The sequence below is a fragment of the Neolamprologus brichardi genome, chromosome 4 (assembly GCF_056152115.1).
Source record: "Neolamprologus brichardi isolate AB-2024 chromosome 4, ASM5615211v1, whole genome shotgun sequence".
Classification (NCBI taxonomy): Eukaryota; Metazoa; Chordata; class Actinopteri; order Cichliformes; family Cichlidae; genus Neolamprologus; species Neolamprologus brichardi.
In genome coordinates this window covers 15917599-15940508 of record NC_142107.1, presented here as the reverse complement: position 1 = coordinate 15940508, position 22910 = coordinate 15917599, and the positions used below count along the sequence as shown (strand labels likewise).

The 22910-nt window shown below is 37.9% G+C and overlaps 2 protein-coding genes across 3 annotated transcripts in view; one reads left to right on the top strand and one right to left on the bottom strand.

The window, feature by feature from the left end:
• The window catches only part of mrtfbb (myocardin related transcription factor Bb), an 81720-nt gene that overhangs the window by 17762 nt on the left and 41048 nt on the right, over nucleotides 1–22910 (top strand). The window lies entirely within an intron of this gene.
• shisa9b (shisa family member 9b) lies at nucleotides 119–21416 on the bottom strand. Of its 2 annotated transcripts, XM_006798160.3 has the most exons (4): nucleotides 20595–21416; nucleotides 17807–17913; nucleotides 5832–5963; nucleotides 119–4232 (listed from the first exon to the last, which is right to left on the bottom strand). In XM_006798160.3, the coding sequence occupies exons 1-4, from the start codon at nucleotides 21101–21103 to the stop codon at nucleotides 3853–3855; spliced, it is 1128 nt and encodes a 375-aa protein (XP_006798223.1). In that variant the 5' UTR covers nucleotides 21104–21416; the 3' UTR covers nucleotides 119–3852. The 2 variants fall into 2 exon arrangements, with proteins under 2 accessions (XP_006798223.1, XP_035766812.1); XM_035910919.2 differs by lacking the exon at nucleotides 5832–5963.

Below are 22910 nucleotides of genomic sequence, written 5' to 3'. Positions count from 1 at the left end.
TGTGATTATGTGCTCGTCACTTTTAGTGCTGCCACAGTAGGCCCTACCATATGTCAGGTGACTGTCTTCCTATTGCAAAAGAAAAAGTCAATGAGAAAACAAGTTATAAAATGTTTAATGTGTAAATTTTATTACATTTGTTCCTGGAATGTTAGTGAAGTCTATTAAAACCCCAGTCAAACAGGCCTAGAGTCCAGTCAATGACCCTCTGGCAACCTTCCATTGATAGGAAGGATAGCGCTCACTGGAGGTCGTTGAGAGTCGCTTTTGGTTGCTAGCAGTTTGCCGCGGTCACTCATAATGTGGGAGGAAGATGTCAACTTATCTACAAATGTCTGCTAATTGTTCACTTTCAGTGAGTAAAAGTTGTGACTATTGGCTTAAACCGATACAACTTTTACTTTGAAGGCAAAGTACTCAGTTTCAGTTTTTAATTTGCTGTGCACTTTTTCAAGTTTCATACAGTTTTTTGAGTAGTTGGCAAATATTTGCAGACTAGGCAGTCTTTGTAACCAATTTCACCTAGTGACTGTCAGAAACATCCAACAACCACTCACCAAATGGTCAGGGAATAAATATTTTCCTTCAGTAACAGCAGGTTGTCAGGTGGCCACTGACAGGTCTCCAGGCGTGTGTGACTTAGGCCTAACTACAGGTGATTATTGTACATGTGTGCCTGTGCTGTCTTGTAGAAATCTTGTATGAACATTAGAGCAGTTGCACATACAAGGACACTGTCATGAACCTTGAACCACAGTGAAACATTACTGGATTCAAGGTTTTGCAGGGCACCAACAACATGGGAACTGCAGTTCACAACACAAAAATAACATATAACATATGGAAAACATTCAGTGAGTTGCTCAGAAACATCCCAGTACATGTTAACCACTTCAAGAAAAAGTTCATTTTTTTAAAACAAAGTAACCCTGTACTGTACATAACACATGACAGATAAAAGATAAAATAGGTACTCAAATGCATCTTATGATAATGAAAAAACAGCGATCAAACAAATTGCAGTTATCATTGTGAACAACACTGTTCATAGGAGCGTTCTTTTAATCTCTACCAATGCTGCAGTCCAGATGTGTATTGGTCACATTATGCTTTAACTGGCAGTATAACAGTAGAGCTTCATGATTAAATGTGATGTGCTGTAGTTAAATATACAGTAAGTGATTTAAACAGTATTGACGAGGTAATAAAACATTCACGAAACAAGAATAGTCAAAGACTGTGACTACTCAGTATTGATTAAAAATCTCAACTGACCTTTGAATACTGCGATTATCCGATCAGGTGATTGCTGACACAGTTGATTAATTAGGTGACATGATAAGCTAGTTCAGCCCACTAGATATGCGTATTGGAAAATAGTGCATAAAGTTTGATTGGAAGTGTGTGACAATACGAACAACTACCAAAACACAACAATATGCATATTTTCTGGCCTTGTTATATTTTTTTGTTTGGTAAGATGTGGACTCGAGAAGACATAAATATATCTTTACACTAGCAGTTCCCACTTCCCACTTGTGCGGCAGCTCTGAGAACATCCCTGTCCTCAGCTACCTCAAATAGTCAAATGCATGAGTAAGACTTGCATGGAGGCAGGCGTGAATGTCCTTTTGTATTGCTTGGCTGTGAATTCAGTGTAACAAATGATCAACGGCACCTGAAAACCTGTTTATTAAAAACCTTTAGCCATGTACGGTAAAGAAAAAAAAATTCAGTGTATGGCAAAAATGTTCCTATTGATTCAGACCTGACTTGGAATATTTCATTGTAGTTCAAAAACACCTTTGAACACCCACTTACATTGCTTCACAAGAATTTTACATTCATTCTGATTTATTATTGGCCTCTAACAGTCAACTAATATCACTTGTATTTAGACTATTTATACCACGTACATTCTTTAAATGTCAAAATTGGGATTTAAGTCACAAAAATAACATGTTAAAAAACCCAAAAGGTTCAACTATAATGCAAACATTTAAATTACTTTTGTTGGGAACATAATACATTACTAAGAATAAAACCAGTTTCCGCTCTAATGCTGGGTTTTCAAATACAAGATTTTCTAGGATAATCACACATACTGATACCGCATATTACACCATGACAACACTGGTTTGATTACGCCACAGCTACTGAATGTTTCTCCAAGTTGTACGTCAGTACTGACATGGTTTTCTTTCAAAGTAAGACAACCACAACTTTAAAAAGGGAAACTACGTCAAATTTAAATGAGTCTTAAGTCATTTAAGTAAACATCAACACTTTTACAAACTGATTCATCTATGCTTTATCAACAAACACAGCTTTTGAAAATGGACGGGATTTTGGAAACAGATTTATTCTCCCTGTGATGGGATCTAGTATGTAAGATATGTTTGGCAGTCTGGCATCCACAATTTTCAAGATATCATGTTCAAATGGTGTTTGATAGCAGATACCAATAATAGCTCAAGCTAATTTAATTTTGGTGAAAATCAGATCAAGCTGGAGTTACGCTCTCTGAGTGCTCTTGTTTCTGATTGTTTTTCCTTTTAAATAAGTACAGCTATTATCTTGCCCCAGTCCCAAAGGGCTTTCACCGTTTGCTAGGAAAAAAGTTCTCCAGCTGGTTGGTGAGCAGTTGCTTGCAGTCACTATAAAATTAATTGCTAAAGCCTCTTTCATGTAAGCCTTGAGATCAGACAGTGATCACCTGGCTACTAGGGAAAAGTTTGTATTTTGCGATGAGGAAATGAAGCTGCTACAGGTTGCTAGCTGTTGCGAGTGTAGAATTTGCCACAAAGAAGTTTTTGATTTGGCACTAAAAACCTGTAGTTTGCACGGAAGATGCCGGCTTGTCTGTGAAACTGTGCAGTGCAAATTTTAAATGGAGACCCTTCGCATTTAGAGTAAAAGTTGCGCCTCTTGAAAAAACTTTTTTTTGCAGCAATAAGGTACAACTTTGAAGGTTATTATCATCCGTTTCCAGTTTCAGACATTTTCAAATTTCACTACAGCTCAAAGTATAGTAATCGTTTCCAGACAAGTCGGTGTATTTCATGCAAAATACAGGTAACTGCAACAATCGGCTAGAGGTCAAAGCATTCGCAGAGAGGTGTCCAGAGCAGCATCCTTTTTTGTGACCAATTTCACCGATCAACAGCTGGTTGGGGAATACACAGTTTTCTCTGGCATCCTCCAGCTGCCAGGGTTTCTGTGCCTGTGTGAATAAGTCCTTAAGTTGGACTTTAGAGATATTTAGTCTCATGTGAGGTTTTAGATTATCTCATATTCAGAGTATGGTACAGATTAGTATAGACTGAAAATACAAACCCTGGTCCCTGCAATTGGTCCAACTGCTACTGGATATTAATCCGTACTCTTAACACATGAACAGTTCCCAACATTTTTAAACACTATTCATTATCTAGTGAAGCATTTCATAAAGATCCCACCAACCACAGGCTATTCCACTCTGATTAGATAAACATAAACCTCTTTTTTTTTGTTTTTTTCTTAATAGAAGTTACATAATATGCTTTTATTTTAAGGTCTTTTCAGTAGATACTGGTGATAGTACTTAATGTGTCACATCTCATCACTGTACTATAAGTTATGTAACTTTAGCAGTTTGATTATGTGAATATTAAACACGAAATATTCATTACAGTGCCCATTTGAGGCACGGTGTTAGATACAGAGTCCTGTCAAAGTACACTTCACCTCGTGACAGTGTCATAAATGTTATCCATTACAAAGACAGAGCCACATACTACAGTTCACACTGCTTTCCTGTAACTACATCTGGAGTCTGCAGACTCATTATAAGCCTGACGATTAGGCAGTCGTTCATACTGTCACTTCTGTCTTGCTGTTAGTGACATAGTATGGTTGTGGAGGCATGTAGCGAATGGTGTCCAACTCCTTTTCTGTGATGCAGAGTTTCTTTGGGCCATAGCTCTGTCGGAGTCCCAGTGTGTCCTTGCTTTCCCAGGATCTTAGCAAGCCTGGACTGGGAGCACTGCTGGCGCTGTAGTACAGTGACTGGGAGCTGTGGCTCTTGGAGCTTTTATACTTGTGTCCATTCTGCTTTGACAGCTGTCTGGGAGGGCTGTAAGGATTGCTCGGCTCTGGCTCCATATCCACACCTTCCATTGGAAGGCTACCTTTGGCTGTCATCTCAATCACTTGTCGACGGTTGTTGTGAAAGCTGTCATTAGCTTTCTCCGCTAATAAACACAAAAATAAACAAGAGATTTATTGTAGCAAAAAGTGTGTGCGTTTGTGTCATCATCATATATTAGACATTCTTTACTAAAACAAGAAATATATACAGAAAGAAATCTTTGATTTGGCAAAAGTGATGCTGTAATTGGCACACACACACACACAAGCATATCCTTGCACCAGTGAAACACAAATCATTGTTGGTATAGCTCATACATTCGGACCACAGAGCCTCTTGTGTGCACACAAGATGCATCACATCACCATCCCCTCATTCATTTTTGTTTTGATTGCTCTTGATTGTCTCCTGTTCCTGCTCTCATTTGCTAAGATTTGCTCCCTAATGATAAGTTAGTTTGACGGCACTTCAGTGGATTAGCGGCGAAGAAGCATCAGCTGCTTGTGCCATCACAAAGACTGCGAGCAGTGATTGGACCTCGATTCACGCATGCTGATAGCTGTCATCTCTCCCATGATCAGGTCCGTCAAACAGAGCCAATTGATTTCAATGGAATCTAAATAAAGCATTGCACTTCTGTGTTAATAGCATTATGTACAGATCTACAAATAGAGACTTGGATGTGATCGGATCAAATTAGGACTATTTGTTTGGAATTATTTTTTCCTTCAGTAATCAATGTGATAAGTAGTTGGTTAGCTATAGTTCATTCAGATTACTGATAAGGTTAATACAATTCAGTGGGAACAATACATTTCAAAATTTGACAACAAAAGTTGGAGTTTATTGCTCTTGAGAATGTATGAACACACCAATCGAATAATAAAAGATACTTGCTAAATACATACCACTACAATATTGTTACTTAAAGTGGAACTGAGAAGTGATTTTATTTTCTTTACCCTGACTTTAAAAGCATGTCAAAAGATATTTAAAAAGATATTTTTAGCCACGTTTCTAAGTAGTACTATTTTGACAGCTTCCATAATTTCTTGTTTAAAGTGCTGCCTCTCCAGGAACTGGTTGTAGACTTTCCAAAATTAGCCCATGAGAAGAACAACAAACTTGCTTCTATAAATAATCTTTCAGTTCCCCTCGCTGTTGGCATTGATGGACGGTGGATTAAATCACAAGGATTTCTGACAGCAAGAGACTTGATAGAGATTCAAACCAACTATTCTCCTTTATAATAACAAAAAAGCACTTGTAAAGTTTTACTGCCGTATTATGTAAGTAGTATCCTTGGCATGTAGGTAATAATCAGATAAGAAAAGCTAGATGTATTAGATAAATTGTTGATGTTAAACTAAAAGGAGAGAGATGTCATCTTACTCTTTTCTGTCTTTTGATATGAGCAACTTTTAACACCTATTTTATTGAAATGCCAAAGAATATTTAATGAAGATTTTCATCCAAAATCTTTGCCTCATTAACTTCTGAACTTGCCCTCATGGTTACTCATATGACAGATTGTTTCAGCTCACTCACCCTGACACTCATTATAGATCCAGGGAAATCCTCATTAATTATGCAAATTTCATTTATATCTGATGTAAGATCCTACCTAATAAAATCAAACAATGAATTTCAAGTGCTTTTTTACCATATTTTTGGGGGGGGTTTGTGATAAACAACCTCTTACCCACAGCCTTGAGTGTGGTGTACTTGTTGAGATCCTTTGGGTCCTCATATGGGCTGATTATCGGTCCCACACCTGGATATGGCTGACTTACCAGAGTTGGTACATGAGCTGCATTGTTCATCTGGTTGCTCTCTAAAGAAGGGCAATCAATAGTTATTAATGCAGAAACTGAATTACAGTTTCCTCTTTAAGTGCATTTGTAAGCAAGATGTCAACAAATTTAAAATGAGTCATAATAAAACAATAGCTTTATTAGTGTAGCAGTTTTCAAAACACACAGTTTCATGGATGAAATAGACATTAAAAAATGTACATTTCTACAAGCATGCAGTCGATCATGCAGCCTTCCATTTCTTCATTCTTCCATACATGCATTTGCTCTGAGCTATAGGCAAAAATTAATGCAATAATGGAAGAGATTAAGGAAATACAAGCCTATCTATGTGAGTGCACTGCAGCCATTTGAAACGAACTACTGATTCAGGTGAGCTGATTAGCTGAGAGGGGGCTGATCTAAAGTTGAGGCACTACAACCTCAAAAGTGTGGTCGACTTTGGATTTAAAACAAGTGTGTGTGAAACAGTCAAAAGACCCGGATCGGGTGTTTACAGAGGACAAACTGCCGGGAAAATAAGATGCCTTGCCATGGATGTAATTTACATGTAAATAATAAAATTTCAATATTGGCATCAAATGAAATTTAGAATCAGTGACGGGGAACAAAAACAGGAGTGATGTGCAGGTTTTTAAGTTTTTATTAGCAGCTTAGCTTTTGTGTTCTGTGCTAACTGAAGACGGGCTAATGAAATGTGAGTTATAATAACCGAGAAAGGAGATATTGAAGTGTGTACCAGCAGTGAGCGAAGTTGTTGGCCATTACTGTAGCAGGTTTGATCTTATCACTGATAATAAGTAACTTTACTTTTGCTACACGCGTTAGCTATTTTGACATATTTTGACATAAATATGAAACAGAAATGACAAATGCTGTTGTTTTTTTTTCAGAGTATGTTTAATTCAAGTGTACTAGTACTAGAAACTGCAATTCCTCTAGTGGCCATGCTATTAAATAAATAGTAAATTAGTCCTTACAGACAGACAGCTCAATCCAAAAGTGTTTTGTTTTGGTCTCTATGGATAGTCGAAGGAGCTTGGAAAGAAAAGTGTTTAGACTTCTTTAAGTTTCCTTGAAGATGTTTCACCTCTCATCCGAGAAGCTTCTTCAGTTCTAAGAGCAACTGGTGGAGAGCCCCAAAAGAGGAGTGAAAGAAGCCATCTATGTCCACTGTGAACGACCATCTTTGAACAGAGGCGTCTTCAAGGAAACTTAAAGAAGTCCAGATGCTTTTCTTTCCAAGTCCCTTAGATTACAATGACCTGGTTGACTGAGAACCTTCACAGACACGTCTCCTTGGATAGCTTCTTCCTTCATAACAACACTAGAGGGGGTGATTTTGATACTAGAGTTAGGGGCATGGCTACTTTAACAGGTACTTGATCATGTTTCCGCAGTGCTTTTTTGATCTTTATGGTTTACAGTGTGGTATAGTCTGTCCAAAAAGTTCATGCTTCAGGTTTTATGAATGAAATTTTTGTATTTTATTCACTTATTTAGTCGTGTCTCAGACAGCTAGTGATGTTCAGTGATGTCAAACTTCCAAAAAACAAATCAACTTGATGTCCAGATGTGAACATATAGGCTAAAACATGAAGTGTTTTCTTTGACCTGCTAGTGTCACTTTCCTTTAAGTAGCCTATCTTGGGGAGCCAGCTGTAGAGCTGAACTGCTCTTTGTAAAACCATCCTAATCGTATAGTAGACATCTGGTAAATTAAGGGGTGCACAGCAAATAGACTGGCCTCCTGCCTACTGGCATGACAGAGCAAACAGATGTTCAGAGTGTCTACTCCTACTTTAGACTGGAGAACATACCAATTCACAGCCGGCTGTTTGAGGACTTCGCTGTGTGCTGTGTTGAATCTGAGTAGAGATATCAACATGCTTATAGTTGTACATGTTGTGGACAGTTTTAATAAAATGTTTGTTTATTTTATTTATTTAAGTTTACAAAGTTTAAAATGCGATGATTCCTTTAGCCCCATTGTTTGTTTATTTTATTTATTTAAGTTTACAAAGTTTAAAATGCGATGATTCCTTTAGCCCCATTGGTCTAGAATACATCTCATAAAAACAGATCATTAATACAGAAAATGGGTTAATTAGACTCCTATTCCCCACTGGTCAGCAAGAAACTTTATTACTGTGCTAATTAATTCAGAAAGTCTCAAATTATCAATGCTGTCTCATGAAATGATGCAGAGGACAGCTGCAACAGATACTTCACCATAGACAAGGGGAGGGTATAATTAGTACGAACAGATTTGGGGATTTTAAATAGCAAAGGATTAGTGGTGCCACAGTGGTCGTTATATTATAAAAATATCTTTATATCAAGCTTTCCTTTCCTGGGACTTAACTTATTCAGTTCAATAAAAACTAAAGATCATCTTTGATCAAGGACATTTTACAGTAGTTCACTAAAACAGAACTAAAAAAATTAAAACTAGTTGTAAAAGAAGCCTTTTAGTTAACTAGAAATATTCAAAAAGGCAAAAAGTAACTAAAAAAACAATATTTTGCACTTGCAAAGCTAATTGAAACAGGAAACAGTTGTATTTCAGATTTTGTCTTTGTCAGTGTGGTCAAATTTTTCAACAAAATGAGTATCAGGATGACAGCATGACATAAGAGTCCAATAAAGTCAGTGGAAACAAATCAATACAAATCAATATCTGATCCTCAACTTTCTCAACCTATGAATTAGAGGTTTAGGGTCATGGTCTGAGCTGGAGGCTTCAGTAGAGATGTGAGTTGACAGTCCAGTCCTTGTACCTGCTCATTTTCAAATCACTGTTTGTACTGTTAGTGAAGCCACTTAACACTGACTTATGAATCATTCAGGCATAAGAAAGACCCCTAAGTCAAGAGATGATATGGTATTGAATGTGTCCATAGCAGATAACTTAGCAAAGAATTTTAAATGGTCTTTTCTTTCAGTCATTTGGCACTTTTTTATCAGCAGCCTGTAGCAAGGAAGAAACAAGTAATTTCTTGTACAGTATGTCCTCAATATTTTTAAGGAAACTGAAAAAGTGGAGGTCAAAACATCAGTCGTGACAAGTCTAATAGAGTGATGAATCCAAATGTACCAATCTTCTCAAATTTGGGGTCATAGGAGGTCTAGAGCCTATGGATGGATATATGGGTTCCTGTTCCAAGCTGACATGACTTTGTTTTTGCAAAGTGTACAAAACAAGTCAGGAGAGACGTACAACAGTGAGCGTCTGCAGCTGCGGTGGAGGTTTTGTCAAGGTTTAGCTGTTGGAGATATGTTGGAATTATGAACGCAGAAAACTATCATCAGATTTTGATCCATCATATATTACCATTTGGAAAAGATCTGATGCAGTTTCTTCACTTTTCACCATGACAATGACTCCAAACACACTGCTGGTGCAGTAAAACTGTCCCTGAATAGAAATACACAATGGAACATGATCAATCATGGACTGGTCCTGAAGACGTGAAAACGGAAAACATCAGTGTTGGTGGTGAGGATGTAGGTAGGAGGGAGGACTGCAGCCAACATTGTAGATGCCGTTAAATTATCTTTTCTTGGTAAAAGAAAAAAGAAACCACTGTTCTGTGTGACGACTCAAATGACAGGCTCTCAAACACATCACAAAAGAGCACGGCACAGTGCGGCGAGGTCTCAAATACCATTGTCCAAGTGAAGACAACCATATTGACCATCTGTAAAATAAGGGGAGGAAGAAAAGGTTCTACAAGACAGAAACCTGGTCCTGTTTCAGTTGTTTACTATCTCGGGCCAGCTTAACAACTAGCCTATTTTATTTTTACGGGATGTTCCTCTATTAATTCTGCTTATCAAATTCAGGGTCCTGGGGAGGAGCTGGTGGATGGATAGATGGATGCAGGAATGGATGGGTTCCTGTTTCAAGCTGACATGACTTTGTTTTTTGCACCTTAAAATCCTATGAGGCTGATTATTTATATATCTATGCGTTTATGTATTTATTTATGTTTGTCTCCCCTACCTTGAAAGCTGAAAACACCAGATGGTCCCGTTTCAAGTTGTTTTAATAACCGGAATAAATTTTTCCCCCAAAGTGTTCTTTTAAAAAAAATGTTTTTTCATGGGCTTAGCAGGTATTATTACATCATGAGACCCTGGTGTTAAAGTAAAACTACAGTATAATGGCCATCCTGTAGTTTGTGTCTTGTTTTGTCTGTCCATATGCTTCATGTACATTCTTCATAATACATAGTTGTCCATATATGCAAATAAATATTCTCTCGGTCTCTATGGATCGATGGAGTATAAACACTTTAAACGGACTGTGCCATGCTTCCTGCTACCTTTAACATCACCAAGACCTGCTTTGGTCATGAAGAGAAAACAGTGAAACAGTGGAAGAAAGTCCAGCCACATAGTCACTGCTGGTAAAAATAGTCAAAATGTTAATACATTTAATCAAATCCCTACATTAAATCTGTCTGGTTTAAATTGCTGTCATACTTTTTTTCTGAGCTTATTGACCTGTTTCAGTTTCATACAGTTGTTGTAAGTGGGCCAGCCACAGAGGCTCTCATTCAGCCTGATCTTGTTAAATCTCATGGATTAGAACTTTTGCTTTCATACCCAGAAGTTACTTTACTTTTAATAAAAGCAATCGGTTTACTCTTTGACATACATGTTAAATGACATTCCTCAATTAAATATAGTTCCATTTAGAGCAATTTTCGTTTGGATAAGCTATTATCTGTGGGAAACTGTCCATGCCCTCATTTGTTGGGCCACAGTCTCAGGCAAGTTTGTAAGCGATACCATTTGAGCTGTTTCACCTGACTTCTGTTTATCTGATACTCCAGCCAAGGTCAAAGTCTAGGTATCTGCTTAAAGGCAGAGACCACTGAGAGTAAATATTTTAATTCCCATACTCTGAATGCTTTGGTAAAACTGTCATTTCAACATTTGTCATAAACATTTGATCTTTTCCGTGTCTGGAGGTCTCGAGTATATCAAATTTCCTCTTGAAAAATGGACACTAAAATTCAAACTGTTGATTTTTTTTTTTAGCATCTGATGTCTTTTTCAGGATTCTAAACTCAGCATCATTAAACTGATGTACTCATGTGTACTATTGATTATCTTCCTCTTTATTGCATATTTTACTCTGATTGAGTGCCATTTGAGCTTGCACTGTTGTTGTAGTCACAGCTTCTGTGTCAGCTGCTGGTGGAAAGTAGGCCACTTCTGAAGAGTTGTAAGGTTAAAGACTCAATGGTTGATGCAGGAAATAAGTGAGTTAACACTCCAGACACAGACACCTCCCTGGAACTCATAAAAGATTTAAGAGAGTATTTTGGGAGCTGTATGCCCCGGAATAAATGGTACAAGGAGAAGTTTTGCTCTTATTTACAGGCACCCTACTTTCAAGTTGGTAATAAAAATATTAATTTCTTTCTGATTGAATATCTTGACGTTTCTACCAGATTTATGAAAATTTTAATTACAAAACGCATTTATATATTTATTTCAGTTTATGTATTTTTAAACATTTGTGTAAATTACTTGATCAAATTTGAGCAGCAGTTTTCATTTGGGCATGTAGACACTGTGAGTACAACCTGACCTCCAAACTCAGCATCAGAAAGGCAACAGCAGCTCATATGCCAATCATTACAACCAAGATGCAGAAGAGCACTTCTGACCGCACAACACAAATGTTGAACATTGAAGTGGATAAGCTGCAGCAGCAGAGAACCACACTGGAAACCATTCTGGTCAGCTAAAAACAGGAAACTGAGGCTACAATTCACACAGGATCATCAAAACTGAACAACAGAAGATGGGAAAATGTTGCCTGATATGATGAATCTTGATTGCTATTGTGAGATTTGAATGGCAGGATCAGAATTTAGTGTAACTACCACTCAAACATTGATTCACCATGCCTCATATCAATAGTTCAGTCTGCTGCTGGTGAAGTAATGGTATAGGACATATTTTCTTGGTGTCGTTTTGGCCCCTTAGTACCAACGGAACAACATGTAAATGCCACAGCCTATTTCAGTATTGCTGCTGACCGTGCCAATCCCTTTATGACCACCGTGTACCCATGTTCCAGCAGGATAATACTTCATATTACAAAGCTCAGATCACCTCAAACTGGTTTATTGAGCATGACAATGAGTTTACTGTACTTAACCAGATCTTTAAAAGAGCACCTTTGGGATATGATGGAGTGGGAGATTTACATCATAAATATGCAGCTGACAAATTTGCAGCAACTGTGGGATGCCGTCATGTTAATATAGACCAGAATCACTGAGGAATGTTTCCAGCACCTTGTTGAGTATGTGCCAAGAAGAATAAAGCAGTTGTGAAGGCAAAAGGGGGTCCAATACTAAGAAGACTGACCTAATAAATTGACCAACGAGTGTGGTTTAGTCTGATAATTATTAAGTGAGGATTACTTAGTGTACAAAGCTTTATTGTTTTTTTGTTTTGTTTTTTTAACTAAAAGCATTAAAAAACTTTGTACAAACTCAGATATTGAAAACATGGTGAAGTTAAAAGTTAGTTAACTTTTGTTAGTTTTCTTAACATTTAAGTACATATAGTGCTGTGCAAAAGGTTGAGGAAGTTTAGGTATCATATTATGTAATCAGAGAAACATTTTATTGGTCCCAATTGCATTCTGCATCAAGACAGCACCAACCACAAACCCACAGCCAAAATTATGAAGCTCTATATTCAGTGACGACAAGAACAAGGAGTGCTGCAGCAGATGGTATGGCCCACACAAAGCCTGAGCTCAACATCATGGAATCAGTCTGGGATTACATCAAAAGACAAAAGCAATTAAGACAGCCTGGATACACACAGAGACTGATAGGTTCTAGAGTACACTTGGGACATCCTATCCACCAGTGTACCTGTGAAAACTGGTGATGTTTTACAACTGAAGTGTGTTCTAACATTAATTTAATTTAGGAATGGCTTTTGTATCTTAAAGAGATTTCTTTTACAATAAAAGCTGTAAAACAAACTTTTTACAAAAAAAAGTTTGCTTACTGTAAATTATAACCGCTCGTGTTTTTCAATGCTTCCTCGCTTATATTTTTTATTAAATCTCCAACAATCAATTTGAATGTAATAATTTGTTATTAAAAAAAAAAAAACACTGAGCTCAAGTAAGTGTGGAATCCTTTCCATTGTAAAGAAAAGACACAGCAAAGAAGACTCACTATATTTGACTCTACTATAAAGAGATGACTTTATGAGTGCCAATACAGAGGACTCACCCCATGTTACAAGAACATTTCATAATTCTCAAGAAAATCCAGATTAAACTCAGTAAATAAAATGTGGACAGATGCAGCAAAAGATCAACCTGTACAGGAACTAGGGGAAAAATATGGAAAACGGACTACGTGATGCATGGCTATGTATAGTTTCCTATGCCAGTGAGTCACAGGTGTTTACTGATGCGATGGAAGACAGGTGCAGCTCCTGGAAATGCTCTGAAAAGCTATTATTTTTGCCGGATGTAGTAAAGTTGACTGGAATGTGTGTCACAGTACGAATGAAGAACCCAAAATATACTGCAGAAGCAACCTGAAAGATTCAAGGCCAGGAAATGTAATATTTGTTAATGTTAAAGAAATCCAAAGTAAAATCCTTGAAAACAACACCAGATTTTATGCAATCACTGGCTGCAAAGGATTCATGATAGATTATTACAAATAAAGAAATAATTCCTCAACAGTTATTACAATATAATGGTTGACCCCATCACGTGTACTTTAGATTCTGCACTTTAAGATCATATTAAGCTCATATTAAACTGTTAACTAATGGCAACGCTCCTCAGAGTATTGGCCAGTCACCTATAAGTGAGAATCCACAACTGAACTTTCTCTCACCATCCAAATAATTTTTCAGGTCACTATGTAGTCACATAGTAATCATCTTCTTTGAGCCTTCTCTACGAGTTTCAGAGTACAGCATGTGGCAGGCGGAAATATAACTATAGGTACACTCTACATTTGGTAGCTGTTTCTCAGCTGCTGTCATAAGTAATGCTGCTGAAATACATTTCTATCTGAAAATGAGGAAATGGGCTGTCATGCACCAGTGGAGTGTTGGCACTGAGTGGAGACTTTGTTCTCACTGGCTGACTGCCTGGAGTAAAAAGAGGCCACTCTTCACAATTACCCCCATGTACTCGGATGTCCAGCAGGACAGAGATATGATAGTCCCGGTAGCCAAAGAAGCCCTTGTAATAAAGACAGTGTTGCTGGTGTCTTAAGGAGAATACGAGCTCATAGCCCAGTTTAACAGATTTCTATTATCTTTGACAGGCAGCAGATAAAGACGGGTATCCTATTGAGATTTACACCTCTATCTGTAAAATACAGTGGCTTGGGCATGCCACTAGAAACCACAGCTGTACAGGATGGGTACATGTGTCAAAAAATACCACCTCACCTCATGTAACCTTCCAGGGTTTGCTGTCAAGAAAATAATCATGACTCTTCTGTTGCCACCTCAGTTACACAGAGTCCTTGTCATAAATTTCTAAGCTGCTGTGCTCTGAAATGGCATGTGCAAGGTCACAAAATAAAAGCTGCAGCCGTCTTCTCCTCAATATAGTTAAAAAGTAGAGATTAACCGATTAACCGCTTTTGTTGTTTCTTTGTTTTGTTTTGTTTGGTTGGTTATTTGTCCTGTGAATGCAGACATCTCACTTCAGTTTCAAAAATCCCCTTCTGCCTTGAAATTGTATGAATGCACAGATGTATAAAAATACACTTGTACGTGACACATCACGCACAGCAGTCTTGTGTTAGCCATAATTAGCATGATTGTTAGGTGTGATTGCATAACATTTCTTCAGCCTTTTAATACACCTGATTGCTGCTATTATACTATATTTTAACTCTGTAATGCCAAGTGTATTATGTTTGATACATTCGTTTTTGTGTAAGTTTTTGCGATGTCTACAATCAACAATGTGATTTTTTTTTTCACAAAAAAATGAAATAAATTGCACAACACATTATAAAGCAATAAATTGCACAAAAATGCCATATGTAGCATAATATATTATATATTTTTTACTTTTTCATAAGGTTCAGTAAGCACTCTAGTTTAAAAAGGAGAATTTTCTGGCATTTATTTTGTAGTTGAGGCTTTACAGAGATTTAAAGAGATTTAACTCATGCTTGTAAAGTCCTCCAGACCCTCTCTCTGTTTGTCATCTAAACATGGATGAGAACATTTATTACTATTTATCACTCATCTGTGATCATCTTGGATTTATGTCTCAACATCTTAAAGTTGACAGGTATGTGCTACGACCTAAAAGATTTTCTTTCTAATCACAGAATTCATGTTTTCACTAATTAGAAACCCTTGCAAAATAATAAGGGTGCACTTGCTGCGCCCGTAAATTCTACCGAGAAAGTGCAAGTGTCTGGGCCTCATTAATGATAAATTAACAAACTGGTGATTTTTTCACCTGAAATTTAAAAAAAAAAAAAAATTAAGAGAACCATTTACCATAAAATGGCAGAGCATCCCTCATTATCATTTCTTTGCTCCATTCTTTATTTGAATCAGAAGCTAGCTTAAACCATGTTATTTATTTTACCTCTAACTCATACTTCCCAGTATATACTGTTTAATATTGGACCTAATCAGTATCATGTCAGTGTTTATCCTAAGTTAAGAGTTTGGAATTTACTTTTTAAAAGTCAGATGTCTGGCTGTAGCAGCTTTTCAAAAATGAGTGCTGTTTGACTGTGTCTGTAAAACCTTTTTTATTACAATGGCATTTGCCATAATTATCCATTTCGTTGGGGCGTGGGGGTGCAAAGAGACCTTTACTGGCTGTAGCTGTTGAGGCAGAAAGTAGGTTGGCAGTAAGCAGGTTAGCATTAATAAGAACTCCTCTCTGTCTGTGTGCATTTGTGGGTGTGTGTAGGCGTTGGTGCTGACGAATGAAAGAATCACGGTGCAATATAATGGCCGTGGCATACAATATGTTTTGGCAACGGAAGAGCTCAAGGTTGTCAGTACGAGGGTATGACTAATATGTTCGCCAGGCTTGAGGATATGGGATTTTTTTTCCCCTCCTGCTTCCGATACTTCTGGTTCCGCACATTTAGGCCAAAAAGAAAACAAAAAAACATACAAAGCTCACAGTTTCATATTTGTATTTGAAACAGTCAAGACCTTCAAGGGTGAGCTTTGTGGTACAAAGCAATTGGAGTCACTGAAGGTGGGAATTTACCAGAATTAAAAGCTTATGATGGCAACATTAGTTAACAGACATTACCTATCCATCCTGTGTCCTCAGATACTGACACTGACACAAGTTTAGTTTTTTTTTTAACTGTTTACTGAAACATATTCCAATTATAGTTATATAATGGACAATATAATGGACATGTACATAATTTGTAGACTCTTAGCTTTCCTTTGGAGGTATCCGCTTTTGAAGTTGGATGAAGGGTTTAGAAGTTTCAGCTCCTTAACTTGTGCCACCCTCTTTTTACAGGGACCAAAGTATTTGGACAATTGACTCAAAGGCTATTTCATAGGCAGGTGTGGAAAACTCCTTTTTTGTGTCATTATCAATTGAGCAGGTAGAAAGCCTGGAGTTGATTTGAGGTGTGGTGCTTGCATTTGGAAAATTTTGCTGTGAACAGACAAGATGCAGTCAAAGGAGCTCTCCATGCAAAGTGAGACAAGCCATCCTTGAGCTGCGAAAACAGAAAAAAAACCATCTGACAAATTGCTACTGTATTAGGAGTGGACAAATCTAAGAAAGCACTGGTGAACTCAGAAACGCAAAAGACCTGGACGTCCACAGAAGACAACAATGGTAGATTGTTGTGAAGAGAAACTCCTTTACAACAGCCAACCAAGAGAACAACATTCTCCAGAGGATAGGCATATTGATATCCAAGTTTATCATGAACAGAAAATACGGGGGGTTCACTGTCAGGTAGAAGCCACTTATAAACCTCAAGAATAGAAAACCCAGATCGGACTTTTCTAAAAAAAAAAATTAATTAAATTAAATTAAATTAAAAAAGATATATATTATAAAGCCAGCACGGCTCTGGAAGAACATTCTCAGAAACCAAGATCAACCTCTACCAGAATGATGGCAAGAAAAAAGTATGGAGAAGGTGTGGAACAGTAAAATACGGCAGAGGCAGTGTGATGGTTTGCGTGTGCATGGCTGCCAGTGGCACTGGGACACTAGTGTTTATTGATGATGTGACACAGGACAGAAGCAGCCAAATGAATTCTGAGGTGCTCAGAAACATACTGTCTGCTCAAATCCAACTAAATGCAGTCAAATTGATTGGGTGGCATTTCATAATACAGATGGACTGACCCAAAACGTACAGCCAAAGCAACCCAGGAGTTTTTTAAAGCAAAAAAGTGGAATATTCTTGAATATTCAAGTCAGTCACCAGATCTTAACCCAATGGAGCATGCGTTTCACTTGTTGAAGACTAAACTTTGGATAGAAAGCCCACAAACAAAGAGGCAGCAAAGGGTTTTCAACCAAGTATTAGAAATGAACATTTTATTTTCAGTTATTTAATTTGTCCAATTTCTTTTGAGCCCCTGAAAAGAAGGAATTGTGTTCAAAATCTTTTAGTTCCTCACATTTTTTATTTCATATCATCTTTTTGTTCAATACAGTAAATAAAACTGAAAGAATGCCCTTCAACTGCATCTAAGCTGTTTCATTTAAAATTCACTGAGGTAATGTGCAGAACCAAAATTAGAAAAACATTGTCCAAATATGTATGGTCCTATGATATGTATGTGCATGTAAGTAGATATGTATGTGGCTACTTACGGAAACTGTTAGTTGTGAGTCTGGTTTGTATGTTCTCATAGTGCTGACCGAGTCCAGCGTCGTCTGTATGTTCTGAGGCAGGATGGCGGATCACATGTGCAAGAGCTCTGAAAAGATGAAGAATGTGAATATGAACACATACATGAAATACGTGCAAAAATAAAATAAAAGTAAAGATCTGTTTAACATGTTATATAATCCATAGCCAAATCTACTTGGGGTTAAAGTTGCAAAGATGGTTTTCATCAACTTTTCAGGAGACAATTCACAGTACTAAGGTCGCAGGCTTTGTTTCTGCAGTTTTAAGAAATATTGCAGCCAGTGATTGTTGCTCTTCTAAACATCTGCAACACTACTCTCAAGAGACAGACTGAAAAATAACTGAGGCTAAGTCATTCCAACTTTTAGTTCTTGAAGAGTTAAAAAACTGGATCCTGCATATCTTGAAAGCAAATCTTTAGACCATGTTTGCCTCCTTAAAGCTTCCACACGTTACATCCCACATGCAGAATTTTTCTGTTTTAAGTCTTAGACCTTGTTTGGCATAAACCATGTCATCAGGGCTCAGAGTTAGGTTGTCAAAACTGCTTGTCAGAATAGGTCAAATACCTTCAGACATACACCTTTCCAGCAGTGTATTAGGGAGGGTTGCGTCTAACTATTTCTGTAACATTCGCACTCATTTCACAGCGTGACCGCCCTGCTGTGCAGAGGTGAGAAAGGAGATGGGATTTGATCTTCTCTCTCTATCTTGATTTTTTTTTTTCATTCTTGAAAATAACAGAACTATTTGTCTGTGAAGGTTCTCAGTCATCCAGGTCATCGTAGTCAAAGGAGCTTGCAAAGAAAAGCGTCTGGACTTCTTTAAGTTACTTGAAGTTCTTTAAGTTCAAGTAACTTAAAGAAGTTTAAGTTACTTTAAGTTCAAGTAACTTAAAGAAGTCCAGACGCTTTTCTTTGCAAGCTCCTTTGACAACAGAACTATTTGTGTCATTTTATTGTAAACAAACACATGCTGCACTGACAGATGTGAGGGAGGTCTTAACAGAAAATATCTGCTGCTCTCCATTAAATTAAACTATATGCACCTCACTCTCTACAGCTGTTGGCTTGGAGAATTGTTATACACCTAGTCCCCCCCCCCTCCCCCCCCCCCCCCCGAGTCCCACCCAGCATAAAAATAAGACTAAAGACTCTATTTAGTCTTATTTGCTGAGCCACATGCATACACGCCAGATAACAGTACCTAATATGATGATTTGCGAATGTATAATTTAAAAAAAAAAAAACATCTTTAAAAGTCATACAATGACACAAAGGAGACGGGACTGTGGCCTTTTGGCCCCAGTACTTCTACCCTTTACTCAGTACCTGTAGATCAGACCACCACCTTCATATGCATTTAGATTTTAACTACAAACCTTTAAACCTTGATGATATTTATGGATGTGACGCTATCACATCAGCAATTCTGTCCTCAAACACATCTCACACTTCTCACAACTCTTGTGGTAGTTCCTGCTGCAGTCTCCAGGACCATGTTTTGCCATGAATACACACATAGACTGACAAAGTGAAAAGAATACTAGCGCTGCCTTTGTAGCTGTCAAACATACAGGCAGAGGACAGGGTCTTTGCAGACAAATACACAACCACACTTGTAGTGGGAGATAAAGTGAAGATAACGTTGTTGTTAAAAAAAATACTTGAGATTTTACGAGCTCTACACATGCATGGATTTTGACTAATTGAGGCATTGAGGGTTTTTTCCTAATTTCTTTTAAATAGCTATTTGTCTGTGGTACTCATAAATGGAGTCACTATGTTTTTAGGGTGGTCTGCCTCTTGCAACTATGACGCATGAAAAAAAATTGTGAATTGTATTAAGTCTTACAGTAAAATCCACTTAGACTCATTCTCAATCAGAATTTAGTAAAGGTTACTATGACCTCACCTCTTTCCTATTGTTCTCTTTAAGGAAATTTTTACAAATTGGGTAGAAGGATTGATTCAGTTGAGGCTTACAGATTACCTTTATAGCTGTAAGTCAAGAGTGTACTTCCAATAAAACTCCAAACATATATTTAATGGGATACATTTGTGTTGAAAAGTCATCAACAAACATAGGTGTAAACACACACAAGCGGTTTGCTGATGGTGATATCCTGGACTGCTCCTTAAGTCTCTCAGAATGTTCTTCCTTTAGTGCAAAATCACTGTGAGTATATAGAGCATCAGCCCTGCATGTGTTTATGTTTGATTGAAAAGCTGTAAATACTGCAAGCAAATAATGATGCAAGGCATAAGTCCCATTATAGGTCACCGACTTGGTTTCAGTTGTAATGTACTGAAAATAGGCAGAGACCTAGTTTTCCAAACCCAATATAGATTATATCCATTTTTTTTGTATTTACTATCTTCAATCTCGCTATAGATAAAGACCAAAAATCTAACATTCAGCTAAGACCATTCTGCTTTATAACGTTAACAGACTTAAGAATGAGGAAGATGTTTCTAAAGTCAGTGCGCTACCTCGGGTTGATAAGACTCGTTTAGCGTGTATTTAAACACAACCATAGTTAAAAATGTCCATATAAAAATAAAACAACCTGTTGCTTTGACTCGTTTTTGATATAAAGTTGGAACATTATTTCCACGCTGACGAAATTTGTCTAACTTGGGGGCTTTTAAATATTTAGACAGATTAAAAAAACAAAACAAAACAAAACAAAAACAAGTCAGAAACTGTAATCCAGCAGAACCAAAAGTTATTACATTTGTAGCTCACCTTGACATGTTTTCTCTGTGTGGACGCTGCGTCTTTTCCAAACCAAGCTTGGTGAAAATCCCTATCAGTGCCATAATGGCCACGACCCCGCATATGACATAAACAATGAGGTTGGTTTTATCCTTCGCGGACTCGAGCGCTACGTCCACTTTTGGCGGAGGTCGCCCTGTCATCATCCACGGTGGGGTGTCGTAGTTCTTACAGGTGGTCTGGTCCAGTCGGGAGCTTTTAAACGCGCAGCAGAACCTGAAGCCACAGGTGCCGCAGCAGTACAGGTAGCTGCCCGTCCTGCACACGAACGGCGGATCCCACTGGCCCATCACGTCGTAGTAGCCACGGCACTTGTCCTCCACGTGTGGGGTCTCCGTGACTCCAATCTCAGCCTCCATTGAGTCGTTAAATCCGGGTATAATATAGTCATCGATAGTTTGACCGGGCTCGCCCTCCGCATCGCACACCATAACTTTCACCAGAAAGTAACCGAGCAGCAGCTCAGTGCCCCGCATCATTGCTCACTTATTCCGCCCTGCTTGACGCCCTGGCGCGCTCTCACAAACTCGCAAGCATCTTCCAAGGAGATGAGATACAGCCATGCGTAATCGGGAAAAGGCTGATTCCAACCTCCATGCGTAAAAACAATATGCCACTCTGTAGTTTTTTCTTTCCTTTAACAACAACAGCAAAACGATATGTGGAAAAAGCAGTTCAGACACCCAAAGGGTCGCTTATAGTAGTAAATAGTTGGAGAGCATCACCGAAGCTGTGCCCCTGGCTGTGCTGGAGGGTGTCACACACCTCTGAGGCTGCTCCACTCCACAAAGCCGTCAGAGACAGAGAGAGTGGGAGAGAGACAACGCAAAGGACCCTATGAGCATGTGAATTGGGGGAGAGAGCGAGAGAAGGGAGAGAGCCAATGGGAGAAAGAGAGAGCGATGTGCAATAGCGCTAATTACAAGCCGTGACAGCCCATTATTATCGGGTTGTGTCGTAAAATCGTCTGTAGGCTACAATTCGTGATCCACATCAACCAAAAAAACAGTCATTCCAAGCAGTCATTTCCAAGTTTAGTTGGCAGGGCTTTGATGTGTAGAAGCAAACGGTGTTATTATTGAGCAACTTAGTGATGTCTGCACAGCAGTGCAATAATTGATGGTTAATGAGAAATCATAAAGTAAATACGTTTTCAGGGAAGCTCAGCCAGTGTACAAATCTGCACAATATTCTGTATATGAAAGAATTAAAACAAGTAGCTTTTGACAGTCAATTTTATTTTGTCCATAAAGATAAATGATACACAGAGTGTGCTACATTGTTTAGTCGACAGTTCTGATTAAAAAAGTGATGGCATCCATTCACACCTCTTTCTTGTTTAAGCGTAAGGTCAGGATGAAACAACCGTGACCTTTCAAGTTGCACCACGAAAAAATGCAATTTGATCAATGACAAAAGAGTCCCAGAAATCATGCATGAGAAATTAGACAGACACAGATTTAAATCATTTTCATCAACACACAAACGAGGTTCTAATAAATCTCCAAAGTTTTCATTTCCTCAAAGTCTATCCAAGGAGAAAGCGTTTAATTTTAGCAGTTTTAATTAGAGCGGTAACCCTCCTGCCCTCTGTTATTGTCGCTTCTCCCACACGATTGTAACACAAGTGAAAACTATCATTCAGGGTGTGTGTTTTTTCCTGCTCCACAGAAAACAAGTGCTGTGGAGAATTTAGCTTCTATCTGATAGGTGTAAAACTCCATCCAGCTTTTGGACCTGAATTTAAGATTAAAGCACTTTTAATAAACATTTTATTTTAATGAACATTATAACCTGTTTTATCATAAAAAAAAATACCATTTGTTGACCTCAGCTATTGATTACTAATCAAAAGGAGGATGAATGAGTCTCGACAAGTATGGAGCTGCAAAAAAAAGAATGTGGCAACTTATTTTTAGACAAATCGTTTCATCTAAACTTATGATTAGTGAAAGGAGGCATACCATCTGCCGCTTGAGAATTCTCACTCCTCTTGTTTGATGTTGAATCATCTTAGGTATGGAAGGCTACTTGTATTTACAGTTGGCTGTCAGAAGAGTTTTTGCTTGTCTTTGTGAATCTTTACAGTTTACTATAAATAGTTATACACAGTCCCCAAGGATGAAGCTTCACAGTTCCAACAAAGTGCAGGCAATGAAGCTTTATAAGGACCAGATCAACTCCAGATAATAAATTCCTATCTATGTATTCCTGTGAAGTTTAAAATGCTACATTAATGCTCAGTGAAAAAAGCACATTCTAGTTGTATTGCTCTTTATTCCCCCC